Genomic DNA, 18,616 nt, shown 5'->3' with positions numbered 1-18,616 from the left:
CCAGCTGGTTCCTGCTGCCTTTCAAGAGGCCAAAATATGTGTTGGAGATTTAAGTTAATGTCTCATCTCTGCAGAGTAGAATAGAGATGTTTGTGTCTCCAGGTGAAGCTGAAGGTTGGTGGGATTACCCTTTACGTTACAAGATGGCATGACCTCCCTACTGCCAGCTCATTTAGGCTTAATAACAGAGTTGGCTGCCATTAAACTGCTGACAGAAGACAAGCAACAGTCCTCCATAAAAAAAAGTGCTTTATTATGATGTCTGAAAGGAAACTAATGACCAAATAAATGAAGTTGACTGCAAAATATGTCAACAGAAGACGGTAACATGCTCTCTCGTGACGTCTGGAGTTAAATGACCAGGCACAGAGAGATGGAGGAATCGTCAGTCACACCAAGTTTAAGTGATGATCTTTGGCCTTAATTAATGTACCATGTTTGACAGTGGAATAAAAATAGACATGACAATTATTTTAATGAAGCCTTTTATTATGGAAAGAAAGAAAAAAAAAATGATGCTCAGGATGACAACACACTGCTGACACTCAAAATAAGCCAACAAGAACCAACAAGTGTTTAAAAAAAAAAAAAAAAAGTGAATAACTTGTGACTTGAACTCAAGTGTTGTAGAACTTTGGTGTTAAATCAATACAAAATGATGAACGTGTGATTATGAGTGAGGTGATAACACAAAAGGAACACTGTAAGGAAGCACAAACAAGATGCCTGTGCACGCACACATACAAACACCCACACACATGCACACACGTCTCCCGAGAGGAAAGACGAGACCTGACTGAGAACGCTTACCAAAAGGCAAGAGAGAGGGACATTACAGATCTGAAAGGAAGAGGCGAGAAAAAAAAAAAAAAAAAGCTGAATACAATGGGTAATATGCAACTTTTCAAACCAAATACTGACAAAAGGTAGGTAGAAAAATATCACAATGATACAAACAACATTTTCAGAGAAAAGGTCATCATTGAGAGGTTGAGAAGAGTCGACTAAACGCTTCTTATAAAAGGACATTGCACTGAAACCACCAACACAAACGCTTATGCAAAAGAAAGTAAAGATTTCAATATGCCTGAAGGAGCAGCAGCCTTTCAACTTGGAAAAAAGAAATGTTGGAAATTATGAAGAAGTGTAGGTCTTTTTAATGTAACATCATGAGCCATAAACCAAGCAATAAAGCAAATGAGGTTTGTTGGAGCATACAGTCCCCTTGATGGGACCACGAAGCATCTTTACGCTTCATTTTATTGTTTCACAATGTTAAGTCACCTGACCATATATGGTCTACATATGTGGCAGAGCCGCTTTCACACTCCATAAGTCAATACTAATGAGACGACACTGAAAACGTGAAGATGGAATAAATGAAGAAACATTGCTTTGTGCCTCCACAGGCAGTAAGGCATCAATGCCATGATGAGGTTCTTCACAGTCCTTTTGCAGTGCCCCAGTAGTGTTCCACTTAGAGCTGGCCCCCAATATCTGGAGGCTGTCTGGACGAGGCCAGAACAAACCCCCCATCTGTAGGTTTGGAAGGCGTCTTTTTTTTTTTTTTTCCTTTTTTAACTTTCTGGCACAACATAAGCTGAATACTATGGCAATGTAGCTCACTATACATGGTCATTTGGCTGCTGTTGCTGAGATAAACCAAGCAACATTCAAGCTGCTTCAGTATTTTAATCCTGGATAAAAATATAACTTGGACATTCTAATAATTTAATTTTTACTCGAAAATGACAAAATTATGCGTTTGTCCAGTTTTCGGATCAAATAATGTGAAAAATGTATGCTAACCATGAACACTACAAGTCATTGTTATAATCAGGCCAGCCATTACTGTCAACTAAGCCTCGCCTGGCTAGCCGTGTCAAGTGCTCTAGACACCCAAACCAAACACGTGGGATGGAAACTACCCCATAAAAGGTTATTGCCATGGTAGCTAATGTTGCAGCATTCGGTTTGTGTGGCTCCTCTCAAAACGTAGGCACTGAGGTGAAGAGCAGTTCAAAAGAGTCTGGGAAGGTAAACACCACACTTCGTCTCCGCTGGTTTTACACCAGGACCGGACGAGAGCGGGCCGCCATTGTATGTAAATCAGGAGAGAATGGTGAGATTTTAACACTATCCAGACTCGATCTGACACATATCTATATTCCCTAAAGACACTAACCTCATGAAAAAAAACAAAACATGGCACTCGACCCATTTACTGTAAGATCCCAGACCATTTCAAACAACAAGAGGGATACCTTTGCAACTGTGTACAATTCTGGAGAAAGATCATCTCTGGGTGAAGCTGCACCACTTATGTGTGCCAAAAAATACAAACAAAACAGAAGCAAGGGAAGAAATGTGTGCTAAAAGCTAGCCATATGATAAGCAAGACTTGACAAACAAGGACCTCATAACATTAAAAAACATACAAAGGTATTTGACAACTATTTGTCAAAAGAATAAAACCTATAATGCTATGCTTACTACTAATGATTTCACAATTATAGCTGACCCCCTGTTAAAGATATGAAGCCTGTTAAAAAATAATTTCCTTATTTGGCAAATAATAAAATGAGATAAAGGGGGATACTGTGAGAGAGAAAATAAATGGCACAACTGTATCTGAGATTTCAGATCAAACTATCAAACGCAAAGAACTACTGGAGTTGCAGGTAGGGTGTAAGGTTCACAATTGCAAACGTACTCCTTTGCCTAAAACAAATTAGCTAATTCTACATATAATGAAAGCAGAAAGAAAACAAAGTCACATCTAAATAATGGCACAAGCATACTGGGAAAATATATAGAATACTATGGAGACAATTACCCAGCGTTTGATGATCAAAAAAACTAGTGTAAAAGTTTTAGATCAAGATACTTGTGTGTTCACTTTAAAGCATATCGTGTGTGAAAAGATTGAAGTACTCTGGAAATATGCCATGTACAAAATATCTCCCCATATAAACAACATTCACACAAGGCACTTCATTCAGTAAGAAAAGAGAATCACAGTCCTTTCTACTACCAGAAACTGCCTGCATAGCAACAATACGAGGACTAAATCTTTTCAGACTTTTGTGTGGTACCACAAAAGAAGTTTCAGAAAAAAAAAAACTTGTTGGGTTTTCTTTTTGGTTTTAAAACAAGCACTTCACCGAATAGTAAAACTTTGTTGCTTTGAAAATAAAGACCAGAGTTCATTCCTCTTAGTATTTTGTCCCCAATATTACCAACTTAGGACCCTCTGTACACTTTTGTCGAACACAGTGCTCCTGGGATATTTAGTGTATGTGTTTTTTATGATGGCACTCAGAAGGCAGCCAGTCATCAGGAGATGAGAGAAGAGACGGGGTGTCGTGAAGGTTTCCACAGTGAGACTCCAAGGCGTCCCCTTGGGGCAGAGACAAGAGGGCCGCATGTGGAAGGATCTGCCTGAGTCTGAGAGATGTGGTTGTAGAAAAGGGCAGAGATGGACAGAGAGGATTGTGGAGAGCGCAGGCAGCGCTGTGGCTGTCCTGCTACCTGCCTCTCAGATTCTGCAGGACTCCGTAAACCTCCTCTTCTTTGCTGAGTCCCTCAAAGAAAGGCAGCAGGTCCAGGAGCTCTGTGTCATTCATATCGTCAAACCAGGATTGGACTGGAACCTTTGGAGACAGGAGAACCACCTGCAGTTAGCTTTTGTTTTATAGCATGACTATCATCACTGGAATCTAATGTAGGGACAGAATGCTAGAAAACTGGGCATGGGGCCTGTTCCATTGAGCAAGTTTACCAAATTAGCCAGGCTTATTTTGGTTAGTTTGACTCATTATTCAATTGATTTGGCTCCATGAAGCAAATTCAACATAGTTCAAGCTAAGTTACTATAGCAGTTGTTGAGCTCCTGTAATACTGAACAGAAAGGTAAACAATTATTTTAACACGGACTGTGCAGCATGTAGATATTTTATTTGTCTTATTAACCACGATCAGTCAAAAAAAATAAATTTGTGGAAAATCAATAAAAAAAATTAGCAATTTTATGAATTATTTAATGACAAATGCCAAGTTATAGACCTACATACTACAATAGATTGATAATCGCTACATAAAAAATACAATTGCAAAAGATTATATTGACTGTATTTGTTGCATGTTAATCCATATACCTCTATTTCACTGATAGGAAACCATGTTTTGGGGTTAGGGTTACATCTAACAACACATCAGAGTAGAAAACTCGGATGTGTTTAGTGGGTATATGGTTTTAAAGTAAAAAAGTATTTAAAATTACATCAACCCATGTGTAAGTGTTTAGAATTAAAATGATCAAACATGAAGTAACCTACTAGAAAGTTATATGAAAGGTTTTAAACAATTTTAACTTAAAAAACAAACAAACAAAAAACAGCTGAGCTATACTAGTGCTTATATAGCCTATGGGATTACTTACCATTCTGAATGATATTTTAATATTCAGTTTTCATCTGCTCAAACACTGCATGCAGTTAAGACACAGTTAGCACAGTTTGGTATCACACCTGTGCTCTTGCTGAGGACTCAACCTCAGTGCATGCGACACAGGCTCTACTACATGAGATACCAAGTAAACTCAAATATCTCACAACATTTTCGCTTAGTTGCTTCTTACGCATACAATTGATCAACATTTTTTTTTGCCAGGCTCTCTCTGATCTAATTTATGGCAGCTGTGTAAGCCTTTTCATGTGATTAAATGTTTACGTTCTTCAAATGGTTTTCAAAAGTGAGCCTGCACTGATTTGTAAGGTTCATTCAAGTCCAGTGTTCAAACAGCAATTTTCTGGCACATGTTAAATAACATGCCTGACATCTCAAAGTAATTCTCAAAGTGTAATCCCAGCATAATTTTTCCTTGAAATTAAAACTATTTTGATTTCAATTGTGTGTAGATTTTATACAGACTAATGGGATAATGAAGTACATTAGAAGGTAGCAATCAAGGTGAGCCTCAATTTCACAGTTCAGTTTGTGGCAATGTACACTTTAACACAAAAGTAATTTCTGTTACAGTTGGGTTCATGGTTTAAAAACTCACAGCATTCTCTGGGTGGAAAATGTAAGAGGCGGGTGAATTGTCAACAATGATGACGTTGCTGAGCTCTCGTCCCAGCCGGCTGAGGTCTTTGACATAGTTTCCTCTGTGAAAAACGCAGGATTCTCGAAAAAGTCGCGCTCGGAACACACCCCACTGGTCCAGCAGGTCTGCCACAGGGTCTGCATACTGTCCAAGCCAATCAAACACACCAACATGTTGCCATGAGATGAAAACAAATGTCAAACATCTTGAATTTCACCGCTGTACAGCTACAAATCAGATTGCATGATGAATACACACTGTGATGCAAATTGCTGTGGTCAAATGCCTCAACTAGAGCACTAACAAAAACATCTCATAAATGTTGTACTATTATTCTAAAAGGAAGGGTGTGTTTACCTGACAGGGAAGAAGCCTCAGGAAATACTACTTTTAAATACTAATATGACACAACAAGCACCAGTGACACCTAGCTTTTAACTCAGCACAAGGAACATCTGATACTACAGTTATTTTAGGCCCTTAGGACAGTTGTATCTCTCTCTCATTCATTAAACTTACCCATGCATTATTGGCTAAGATGCAAAAAGACACAGATGGAGAGTGATACAGAGGAAGTGTGAAAACTCAGACAGCAAGAGAAGATCATTTTTAGAGCAGAACAAGGAAATAGAAAATGTTGTTCCATAGCTGTCACTGGCTTGTAACCAAAGCATATGTCAGGACAGAAAACAGGGCCGGCCTTAACACACCTTGGCAAGACTGGCTGTAAAGAGCACACATTCAAATAGCTCTCCCATCTTTTGAAGAAACTCATCCACATGGGGTCGTTTCAGCACATACACCTGCAAGACACATCACAGAGTTCAGGCACAGGATGCACAGCATTAAGTTGCATACAAGAATACATTTGGAGATTGCTACAGAAAAATTCATGCTTTTGACATCCTGCTTTATGAAAAATCTTTCACTTCATGAGCGCCTTCTCTGAAATTCTCACTCTCGGTTTAGATGCCCCAGCGGCTGCCACCCAGTGCAAGTAATCATGAATAGGCCAACCATCATACACACAGCCTATCCTGGATTACTTGAACTGGATCACAGCCATTCTCTTCAGGTTCTTCACATAAATGGAACTCTTGCCCCTATTAAAACAGGTATACTGTACGTCCATTTATTGTGTGTACAATACCTGATGAACGGTACCATCGATCTCCACTGGAACAATAAAATCAGCATTGCTGATGGGCTGTGAGAAGAAACAACAGCATATCAATATTCAGACTGTTGGTGTAGTACCACAACTGCTCAGCAGAGGTCCTGCTAGCAACATTAAACCTTATATTAACAGACTATCAAATCTCTGGCAGGGAGAGGGAATAATTACAGCCTTTTTCTGCCAAAACAAATCCCTCCTCATTGTCCTCTGTCCTTCTGTAACCTCTTTAGTTATCCAACAAGGTGGTCATCCTCCAACTTTTTATATGTGACAATGTTGGTTCAAGTTTTAGAATTGTAATTGTATTAACTGCAACTAGTTCCCAGCATTAACCTCCCTTCAAACTTTCCTATTACAATTCTGCTTTTATTTTAAGTGCACAATCAGGACTGCAATATTGCCCTTGTTCTTACTACAGCACATCCTCCACCACCTGCTCCCCTCCTGGCTTTGTTTGTACAGTGATCCAATGGATTTGACACACAATTGACTTCCTGCAGGTTATTTGCAGTTTTTTTGTTTTGAATATAAATAAAAACAGATGATGTGTATATAATATGGTGTACAATGATGTAGTTAAATGCTAAATAAAAAAAAAATCACATATGTTTTCATTGTGGTGTAAATCAAGATTTTTATTCTATTGCATTTTTAAAAAGGCAAAGACTGAGGGGGGTGAGCCAACAGGTGACTATCTTTCTAGGATAAAGCCCTTCACCAGCTCCCACAGTGACAGCTAAAAACTGTAGACTGGCACACAACATCAATAGTGAACTGTTTTTGTAGTTTTAGCCTCCTCTTACCTTGAATGAGCTGTGGACGAGTGTTTCATCCAAGTCAATCACCACACACTTTTTGCCATAGTCAGATATTATCATCTCAGGGAGGAGGTATTTGGCTGGTGGCTATGGGTGGAAGACAAGGGAGACAATTTTAGATATATTGAGAGAAAGTGTGAGTGATAAAGAACATATGCTTTGCATAAATTACTGCTTAAGGCTTAGCAGAAAAGCCAACACCATGTTAGAAAGAGCATCTCCATGGGTGACAATGCAGCTGGGATAAAGCCATGTCTGAAATGATGCGTTTAATGGACCCATCGATTCAAAAATAACACACAATGGGCTTCTTCACAACTGGAAATTCCCCTGCAGCAGTCACCTATTCAGACAACTTAGTGCTATCTTAAATCCCCTTCTGTTGAGATTAAATAAAACTTTTCAAACATTCTGAGAGACAAAGGCCATGCAAAAAAGGGTAGCTGCTACTGCTGCTTGAGAACAGTGTTAGCTTCCCTGAAATCAGTCAAACATTATGAAAATACCAATAATACTTCAAATTCAAGTGTAAACATGATGGGATGAGGTCATGTGGGAAATATGCCTCAGTGCAGGAACAGTGCTCTGGTATAAATTCATTCACTTTCGCTAGATCTTAAGATATTCCCTTTGTACAACAGCTTATGAGTGATTTGACCCGTGTGTGCAATTTTTGACTGGTGTGTTGGTCAGACCACCAGATAACCACATCACACGTAATTTCTCCTTTGAAAGATGTGCTGGATTAGTTTTTACCCCTTAGTTGGGGCAACTGTGGAGCTAAACTCTCACTGATATTTAATTGCATGGACAAGTAGCAAATAAATGGATTTACCTCTTGCAAGGAAGCACCTGAAGCAATTAATACACACCTTTTTATGTTTAACATGTTAGTCATTGTCACAGTATTTATAAAAGCATACAAACCACCAAGTGTCACTCATGCAGGTCAGGCACTGAGGCACCATTTTAAACCCATAGGTGCATATACACCTTCCTCACAGCCAGCGCTACGATCTGCTGAAAATGAATCGCAGTACGGTAGCAGAGCAAAAGCTCTCTGAGGAGCACTGGAGCCCACACAGACAGGATGTGCCAGCACCAGCCCACTCAGCCTGCATGCAAAGGAAAAGAAAAAAAAAAGGCGATACATACACTAGGGACAGGGATGACCTCGACCTGGTCACACTACGATACAAGAGAGATACACACAGACATACAAAAACAAGGTGAGGGGTAGGAAAGAGAACATAAAAAGAGACTAAAAGGGTCCACGAAGATAAAGAAAATAATCACATAGGATGTGATTAGTGGAGGAGCAGCCCACCTTGGGAGGCGATCCGTTCTCCTCAACAGGTGGAGGCAGGGAGCTGGTGTTGGTGTTGGCGGCTGGAGGTTCCACATTGTAGTTGCGGAAACAGCAGAAGAATGTGCTGAAGATGCTCCGGCTCCTCTGCTTCTTTAGGCTGCTGTTAGACTGGGACGCTGTCAAAACAAAAGGAAGGGGTGGGAGAGCGGCGGGTGAACAAGTGGATATGCAAATCGATGTTCTGACATAAAAATGGAGCATGCTGTGGACGGGAAGCATTCATGTTTGCTTATTTGCATGCTGAGCTGTGAACGCCGCTGCAATAAGTGGGATCAAACTGTTTTGTGTTTATTACAGTTCTCTTGAGTGGCCACAGTGGTGTGAGCTACACTCAGTCATAACAATAGGTGAGACCTTGACAGTGTGATTAAATGGCATTAGTGTTGGTTTTGTTGTCCCGGCTTGGCCGAAGCACTGATCAGAAAATAACTCGGTTGGCTGGGTGACTTCATCAGTCACACATAGCGACAGTTCAGAGCGTGCTCTCATTCCAGGAGTACGGAGCAGTGCCTAAATCAGACACTGAGCTTTTATTAATAGTGACAAGTTGGGAGCTGCACCCTCCTCCCTCACTTTTTGCCCTGTCATGGATCCTGTCACCTGATTGGCCTAGGAGTCTCCATTTTGAAAGCTTGCTTACGTTTCCCCGCCCATGTTTCAGCTGGCAGGTGAGTGACTGAAGCAGCCTGGACATGCACAAGAGACGAAGGGAGGAGGAGGTAGGAGGCCCTCAGACCCTGCAGAGCCTATACAAGGCTGCATTCCTCGCCACCCCATTAGTCCCCCCTCGGCTCACACAACCAGAATGCTTTTGCAACTGAAGACCAGTGAAGAGCAAATAGCATTATGTCATGTCTTTTGGCATCTTGATATTGTGCCACTCTGTGCTCCTGACCTTAAACAAATCCCCAGACATTTTTTCATAGGAAATGCTGTGCAGGAAGAATATCATAAAACCAAGCTAGTGCACAACAAATTCAGACCACATTACAAACACCAGAACTATTTTTACATCAATCCAGCTTTGTTGAGTGTTTTTTCTGATAAAACAGTCCTACGCACAAACATCCACAGTATAGAAACACCACAGAAGCAGCCAAAGGCTTGTATCCTCACATCATGTCATGAAAGGGCATTGTGTGGAGCTACCACACTATTGTTTAAAGAAGAGTATATTTCATATCTGTGCTCCACAGCTAAAAACACACATGTCATCATGGCAACATGAAACACTTGTGCCTTCATTGATCCCTCTATCTTTTCCCTCGATTGCTGGCTTCCAGTCACATTTATTACGGCCTTTCATGCTTGGGCGCTTTTTGTGCCGCTATCTTAACAATAGCCCTTTACACACAGAGACGCTGCATTACAGGCGCAGCAAAGGCTCATCATTTCTCCACCTTTGTTTGTTCACACAGCTCTGGCCTGAAGCTGCACTAGTGTGTCAATTCATACAGCACTCTGGCACGATGGTACACATCATGGCGTTCACTGCGTTTCGCAAGTGTCCACCGGTTAATGTAAACATGTACTCACTGACGGTTTATAATCACATTGATACAGTTATATTTTGTTGTGAATGAGATCCTAACCCACTATACATCATAGAAAGTGACAAAGTTACACATCTAATACATATATCGCCATCATAATTTAAGACTATATATCATTATATCTTGATACAGCACAAGTATTAACATGTCCTGGTTTTAAACGATATTTTAGTGCGTTGCGTTTACTTGGTTATCAAGATTACTGACTTCTGCCATATTACTGTTATTAAAAATGTGATTAGTTTTATATCTGACTTATCATATTCTGAAATTGTATTGTATAAGTGCTTGTTAATTTAAAAAAATCAGTCACTTCAGTTGTTCCACTGAGGGTACTTGGGGAAAATTAACTAAATAAACAAACTTATGTAGTGCCATGTGTAACAGTTATAATAAGGCAGCAAAAGGTCTAATGTAAAATGTATAAATGACAGACTGAGTCAAACTGGCGGCTTGTTTTGATGAACGTCTGCGGAAGCGACAGGCCATGTCCATCAGTTTTGTATATTAGGTCATCTGAGCAAGATAAATCAGGTAAACACTATGCCATCCTAGAGTCCGAAACACAGAGTGGCGTACTGAAAGTGTTGAAGGAGATAAATGAACAGGATGCATAAGAACGTCCTGCTACTGCCCAGTGTTTCACAGCCACCATCTGACTCAATCCACTAAAAAATAGCAAACTGTCACACAACACGGCATGAGCCATCCAATACCAAACTAAACTGATTTAGAGATTTTGATGTTTGCAGATTAAACCAGGGCAAATTATTACAGAAGGCTTTATTTAGGAATTCTGAGAAAAACCAAAAGGAAATAAGCAAATTGTTCTACATGATCCCCTACCTTTAGTGAGACGGTAAACCTGATGAGGACCCTGAGGATGTCATATCTGCCATAGTACGCTTGTAATAAATCTAAATATAACCTCATCAGGACCACAAGACTTCCTTTATTAAACTGGAAACTCATCTTGTTGTTTCTGCTCTGTATTACTGTAAAACTGGGACAGTGAGGCAGTCATCAGCTTCCTGTGACTCATCACTACGACTGGCCGATTTACTGCACAAAGATCCTCAGAAAACAGCCTGGGCTACTGAGTCCTGCGCAGAGAAGAACAAGGAATCAAACAAGTCTCTCACCTGGGCTGGCTGAAGGGTAATAATTCACTACTGAAGGTAATCTGTATTTAATTCATAAAGTTAATGGTCAGAGCCCAGTTAATTCATTCACAACCTCCCACAACACATTCCAAGGTTCCATTACCAAAAAACATGAACCATTGATTGGACACAGCAAGTAGCTTAGTCTTCTGGCCTTTTTGGTATAAGTAGAGCTGTACAATTTCTCAAAACGGATACAGCGATTAATGCAATATAAAGATTTCACAAAACTGCAATTTTCTGTTAACAGTAAATGGATGACAAAAACAGAATCATAATTAAGTTCTGGAGTGCTGCAGAGAGGGCCTGCTCTTGCACTTAAGATATGAGATAACATGTTTGTTTGGTACCTCAGAAAAATCATCATCATCATCAGTAGTTTTAAGTGAAATCTACATTTGTGATACCCATGAATTGTGAATCATAATATCTGTAAAATGTAATTGCAGTATGTTGTTGTTGTGTTGTTGTTGTGTTTTTTTGTTTTTTTTTTAAATATTGTTGAATATTGTTGATTCATGTTCTCAGTCATCCACGGCATGGTAATTATAAAGCGCTCTATCATAGCCAACTGGACATTCAGTTTCCTGAAGACTTTTCACCTCTCATCCAAAAGGCTTCTTCGGTTCTAACTAACTAGCAGGGAGTTGGAGGCCTTTAAACTCTGTGTGGGAGTGTCCTTACAGAGTTGTTAAGGACACATGTGTGCTCTGTGTCTGACAAATGCCTGTCACAGGACAGCACTCTGTCCAGCAGCACCAACTATACCCCAGTCCACATTTGTGCCATTCTGGACCTCTGTTTGACAACCACCTACTTCCAGTACAGTGAAGGTTTCCACAGATAGATGCATGGCTGTGCCATGGGCTCACCAGTGTCCCCAATACTGGCCAACCTCTACATGGACGAAGTTGAGAGCAGAGCCTTGATAAACTTCACAGGAAATGCTCCTAGCTACTGGTTCAGGCATGTAGACAACACCTGGGTCAAAATTAGAACAAGGGAAGTGGACACCTTCACAGAACATATAAATGCTGTTGACAATAACATCAAGTTTTAGCTGGAAGATGTAAGAAGAGACAGTATGCCCTTCTTGGACAGTGCAGTACACATTGAAGAAGACAGAGGCCTCAACACTGAGGTACAGAAAACCTAGTCAGGTCAATGCTTGCTGTTCAACTCTCATCCCCCTCCGAAGCACAAAGCTGGGGCCATCAGAACCCTAAACAATCAGGCTGAGACCGTGCCCAGTAAGAAAGAGAGGAAGGAGAAGGCACAGAAGCACATCAGGGAAGCACTTAGAACCTGTGGCTACCCAAACTGGACCTTTGTCAAAACCTCTCAAAGATCGAGCAGACAGACAGGAGGAGACGGACAAACGGAACAACACTGTCATTCCTTATGTCATGGGAATATCTGAGAAGCTCAAGTGGATCTTCAATAAACATCATATCCCAGTTCACTTCAAACCTCAAACCCTAACCCTAACACACTGAGGCAGAAATGTGTCTATCATGAGGACAAAAGACTCAAGCATAAGCAGAGTATTGTAGTTTATGCTGTTCAATGCAGCCAAGACTGCACATATTTTTACACTGGGGAGACGAAATAACCTCTCCATAAACAAATGGCACAACACAGCAGGGCCAACTCCTCAGGTAAAGACTCTGCTGTCCACTTACATCTGAAGGAGAAAAATCATTACTTTCAGGACAACAATGTAAACATCTTGACATGAGAAGAATTGTGATTACTGACACATCATATAGCTTTAGCTGATGGTGAATCCAGCTCAGCTTAAAACTGCATACCCTCCTACTACATGTTGTAAGCAGTGCAGTGAAATCCTAAAGCTTTGAATTTGGTCTACTGTAAGTGGTGCACTAAGCATTTGTCTTAATACCACTAAAACATCTCACAGTGGAGAGAAGACTGTTCTACATGAGATGTGGACACTGCACAACTTTTCCCTTTCACACATGTAACACAGATTGTCTTAGACACAATCTCATCTACTAGAAATACTCCATTGTGTTTAGGACTGTTTTTGCACTGATATCGATACATGTACCAATTATACAAATGGAAGAGTGGAAAACAATACATAGGCAAGCAGAGAACAGTATGAAACACAATTGGTGTAAAGTCATCAACAGACCCACTTGAACGCTGTGAATTCTCAGGACGATGACCTGATGTTGTCACACATCGGACATTACACAGACTTTGTACCAGAGAGTTGGCAGGATAAGGTTTGTTTAATGTTAGGCCAAATGACTCAGACGTTTAAGCACAAGCACACACACTCAAGTCCAGTAGCCTACGGTATAGCACATAGGACATCACTAGAAGCAATTTAAGATTACATGCAGCTTCCTCTGGAGACACAAAATACTACTTTTATCCAAGTATACAGTAGTACTCCAAAAGAGCTGTAAACACACTTGAATGTGCAAACATGGTAGATTTTACCTTTAAATTACAGTAAAAAAATTTAACTTAATCTGAAAACGAATGCACATATCTGCTAAGATGTAGTGTGTGAAGAAGTGGAGACAAAAGCAAACAAAATGATGAAGACAGAGGGGTTTTTATCAATAGGCTGATAGAAAAGTAATCCATAATACAGAATACAATAATTTAGAGACTATAGTATGCAGGGCAGTAGTTGTTGACAGACGCAGTGTTACAAGCAACAGGCTTAATCACGTCAGAAGAACCAGTTCACAAATATTTGTGCACACTCTGGCTACAACACAATCAGCTCTCAGAGTCCGACTCAGCTCTGCAGTGACCTCTGGATGTCTGCCTCAACATACAATGTAATGTTATAATAACGCTGTAAGACAAGAAAAATGAAAGCAAAATACTTTTCCAATCACCAAAAAGCTTGGGAATCTGCCATTGTTCACAATTTGATGACAGATCTCTACTAAACTTGCATCAGAAATGAAAGTTATTAATAAAAATAAACATACTGAAGCTGGCTATAGATTGAAAGTAACTGAACTACAAGTCCATCCATTAATTTGTATATCCTATGCAGGCGACAAAACTATGTCAGAACACTCTGTGTAAGAGGGGAGGTGTCACACGTGTCTGACACAAATAAACCACCATTCACACTCGTTCACATGTGTGGGACCTTTAAAAGTCACCAATTTCTCAAACTGTATGTGTTTGGATTGTAGGAGGAAACTCCCACATGTACAGGGTGAACATGCAATCTCATCATAGAAAGGCCACAACTGGTTGGTAGCCAGGACCAACCCCTGAGCTGACATTCCACCCTAATACGAAACCTCAGGAAATAAATTAACAGGTTAATAAAATGGCAGAAATATGGCAAAACTTTCCTGGTTACAGTGACAGTCAGTGTACAACTGCAGTGCTTAATGCATACCACCAGACATGTCAATCTTCAGGGCTGTCTTGGATTGCACGTCTATACAGGAGGGTGAATGGACCATTTAAGAGTATCAACTTCAAATATTTGAAACCCCTCCTCATCAACACAAAATCACAACAGGAAAAAAGACCACAGTCAATATCCTCTTTTGAAAATCAAGTTGCTCCTTGTGTCCAAACTAAACCCTAGTGTGACTGACAAATGAGAAAAAAAGGGATCATTGTCATCTTTCCATGTAGTTATACTTGGCCTCGAGGTCAGTGGTGCTCTGGCCAACAGGGCAGCAATTCTATATTTAGGCTGCAGCTTGGCAGTCGAACCAGTGTGAAAAGCAGACGCATGTCGTAAGACAGCCTGTAGAGCAACGCTGAGAGCAAAGGTGGTCAACTTTTGTCCAGACAGTTTGGAGCCTGTTCAAGCAATGCAAGACTACCTGTCAAATTCCTTAAAGACAGCTGCTGGGATGGGCTACATGGAATGCAATTTGCAGTGACAAGGGGCAGTGATATGATTGGATGACTGTATAGTAACTCAGGATTTATAGGCAAGACTCCAGCTGTAAAACAGAAAAAAGTTCTTCCTGTTACTTGTATATACACAGATCAAACTCCAATACATTACACAGCTGATGACTATGGCCCTCATACTCAAACCTTGTTGTTTTCTAGAAAATATCCAGAACTAATGGAGGAAAAAACATGGCCATAGTATTCATATAATGATAGTAATATCTGACTTAGCCCCAAGGCAATAACTGTTTGACTCATTCTTTAAAATAGAAAGAAAACACAGAGGAACTTCAATACTCTACTTAATCCCCTAACTCAACAGTGTCCTGCATAAAAGACAACTCTGCTCAGAGCAACATTAGGTGTGATTTAAAAAAAAACAAAAACAAACTTGTTACATAATGAAACAGCATAAAAATCAGTTAGTGATACTTTCAGACCAACAGCACGTTGTTAACTGGCACTACACAGCAAATCCTGAGCTCAAGAGAAGACAAATAACTCTCTATACACTTGTTAAATAATAAAATCAATTAAACTGTCAATCTTTCAATTAACCATGTAATCTAAAAATGAGGACAAATCCACATCACAAGCGAGGAATGATGCCTTACATTTACATCTGACAAACAGCCAAAAGACAATAGGGGGGAAAAAATGAATGTATGAACAAACAAAGGAAAGCAGACGAAAATCTGCTTTTATGAAACCACAGTCTGGCATTGTTACTGGAACAGTTACTTTGACCATTCATTCAATTTCATTTTAACCATTAACAGATGAAATTTCCTATCAACTAACCACTTAATTGAATAACATCATTTCAGCAAAACTCATAGCCAGTGACCTTAAATTACTTCCCCGTCACATTATCCCTGCTCAGTCACATTATCCCTGCTCAATAACACAACCTCAAACAATCCCCTAAAAAGCAAACAATCCCTGAAAAAAAACCTTCTGATAACTTTCAAACAAAAACACAACTGTGTCTTGATATTTTTTTACTGAGAGATAATATGAAACTGTTTCTGAAGTGGAATTTACATATTTCTGCAGCAATACATTTAATACTGCATGGATGAAATCCCAACCTGCAAAGACAGTCTCTCATAACTCCCACATAACTGCGATGATTATCGCACATGATATGTTCAACTCACACTGAATCCATAGTAGTTACTGAGAGATACATCTGTACCCTCGGAGGAGAATTCATTGTTGTGTTTGAAAGACTTAAGTTCTCATATTACTAAATGGCCTGTCAAGTGAAGTTTGAGATGTGATACTGATACACACCCCATAGGCCTGGATGACCTGGACAGTGTCTGAGTAGCCTCAGGAATGGACATTAGCGGCTATGGTCTTGAAGGAGAGATTTGACCTCCACTGCAGATGAGGCAAAAGAGTGAGTGAAGAAATATAAAGAGAGCCATGACATATAGTGTTAAGGTGAAAACTAAGGCACAAGGGACCCTGGGATCCCCATAAACATGGGTGCTTAACAAGTGAGAATCTAAATAATGATCTGGAGATGACAATACATTTTTGATGCCAATATAAGATAAGTCTTTAACCGTCTTTAGCTCTAATTTATGTTAATGGATGACCACATCCCCGCGACCCTGCAGAGGATTAAGCGGCGTACATATGTGTGTACAGATGATGGATGGATGGATGGATGGATGACCACATCACAGAAGGCAGCTAAACTGATATCTATGCGAATCTGTGCATCCTATGAGGTTGACCACAGTGGGGATGGCTTTGTCACCTCACAGTTTCATGAGTCAAATCCAATGCCGCAATGATTCACTGGGCAATATACTTTCAACATTACCGACAGCAATCTTAAAACTTTTCCTACCCCTCAAACCACCATGAACTTCTTAGCTTAATGTGGTCGTGATACATTTAGCTAGACTGAGTCACTTAGCAGATCAATTATTCCAGTTGTGTAGCCCTCACACTAAAAGAAAAAGTGTTAAATGCCGAATCTTAGAAACGCACACATTTGCACAGCGACGCTTAACTACGTGTGGGCATCCATAAACTGCCTCACAAAAAGGTTTAAGGTAATTCGGTCACCGTTAATGGGATAAGACAAGTCTTCTTGACACGGGAGCGCTCCTCACACTGAACGCGCAGCGAACACGTTTAGCTAGTTCAATAACTTATTCGGGACAAGACCCTTCTGATAAACTTGTTGCTTCCTCGGAGTTTGTTAACCAACGCTAGTTACATGTCCACGTTTAAACGGGACTATCGCTAACAGGCAACCAGTGTCTTCAACTGCCAGAGCAGCTAGCAAGCGTGAGCTACAAGCTAACGTCAATCGAGAAAAGTAGTTAGCCAGCTAGCACTAGTTCACTAACGTTAGCCATATTTGACTTTTCCTTACCTTTCTCCTGGTTAAATGATATTATTTCCTCCTCCTTCGGGTTGGAAACCTGGGTTATTATGGACGTGTGGTCCATTTAGGCGGGTGGTGTAGTCTTGTTTTGTTTCCCACAATGTTATTCTCTGTAGCGCGCTTGCTTCGTTTGCTAGCTACCTCTAGCTAGCTGTCTAAGATGAGGATGACCAGCCAGCCCACAAAGCCAGGCAACTGTCCGAGGCGAAGTGTTGTGGCAGCGGTGGTAGCCAGCCAGCTAGCACTGTGGTGAATGGAGGCCAGTGAATGGCTGTCATTTATGGCTCTCCGCAAAATATCATCGCTGCAGACAAATATTTTCGTGAACAGCACCGACGGCGTTTGTAGCACATAAAACCAAACCAGCCGAGGTTCGATTGCTAACTAGCTGAAGTTAGCAGGTAGCCTGGGTTAGCGGGTTAGCCGTGAAGCTCCGATTATCCAAAATGTGAGGCCGTGTCTGGAACAACGTTGAAAACACTAGGAAGCCCGTCGGAGGATTGTTCTTGCCCTAAAATATGTATCAAACGCAAGTTATTCAACGTCAGAGTTAGCTAAGACAAATAGGCAAACAGTTCATATCTGCTGGCCCTACATTCCCTGTGCAACATGGAGGCTTTATGTATTTTGAGTTGCATCTGAAGCGGGGGCACTCGGTGGGAGGGGGCGGTTTGTTTCTGTGATGGATTCTCTCTCAGGCAGGCAGCGCAAACTCAGCCGCACCACATTGCTCAACCCATGCAGCTGGCTGGACGCGACTCTCTCAAGCCTCCTTTCCTCTGTAATTACTGTTGCGCCCACGCAACAAATTATAGCTCTTTATTATTAGCGTACAAAGAACACATTTGAACATAATACACTTTGTGGTACTGTATGTGGCAAGTCCTGGCTGCGGCTTTAACGCGCCCCCGAGCAAACAACAGCCCGTTTAACAAACCAAGCGAATCCAGAATTATAAAGCCGTCGGTTTGCTTTCTGTCGCCGTGTGCGGGGGATTTTTGTACAAATCCGATAGCGCCACCTAGTGCTTAAGTTAGAAGAATGCTTCGGGGATACCCTTGCATTCATAAGGAGCAAACGCGTTTGTATTTAATCACATCA

At 40.7% G+C, this 18,616-nt stretch overlaps 1 protein-coding gene across 2 annotated transcripts; it reads right to left on the bottom strand.

The window, feature by feature from the left end:
• Positions 1 to 466: 466 nt before the first annotated feature.
• LOC119010910 (CTD small phosphatase-like protein) lies at positions 467 to 18,504 on the bottom strand. 2 transcript variants are annotated; one of them, XM_037083502.1, is made up of 8 exons: positions 17,504 to 18,504; positions 8,430 to 8,587; positions 8,258 to 8,290; positions 7,088 to 7,189; positions 6,258 to 6,314; positions 5,818 to 5,910; positions 5,066 to 5,251; positions 467 to 3,653 (listed from the first exon to the last, which is right to left on the bottom strand). In XM_037083502.1, exons 1-8 carry the CDS (start codon positions 17,577 to 17,579, stop codon positions 3,528 to 3,530), a joined length of 831 nt encoding a protein of 276 aa, XP_036939397.1. In that variant the 5' UTR covers positions 17,580 to 18,504; the 3' UTR covers positions 467 to 3,527. The 2 variants fall into 2 exon arrangements, with proteins under 2 accessions (XP_036939397.1, XP_036939398.1); XM_037083503.1 differs by lacking the exon at positions 8,258 to 8,290 and having other exon boundaries at positions 17,504 to 18,470.
• Positions 18,505 to 18,616: the final 112 nt, after the last annotated feature.

This window comes from Acanthopagrus latus, chromosome 21 (genome assembly GCF_904848185.1).
Source record: "Acanthopagrus latus isolate v.2019 chromosome 21, fAcaLat1.1, whole genome shotgun sequence".
In the NCBI taxonomy this organism is placed as follows: domain Eukaryota; kingdom Metazoa; phylum Chordata; class Actinopteri; order Spariformes; family Sparidae; genus Acanthopagrus; species Acanthopagrus latus.
Note: the sequence above shows the minus strand (reverse complement) of the source record. Positions and strands in the feature narration are given on the sequence as shown.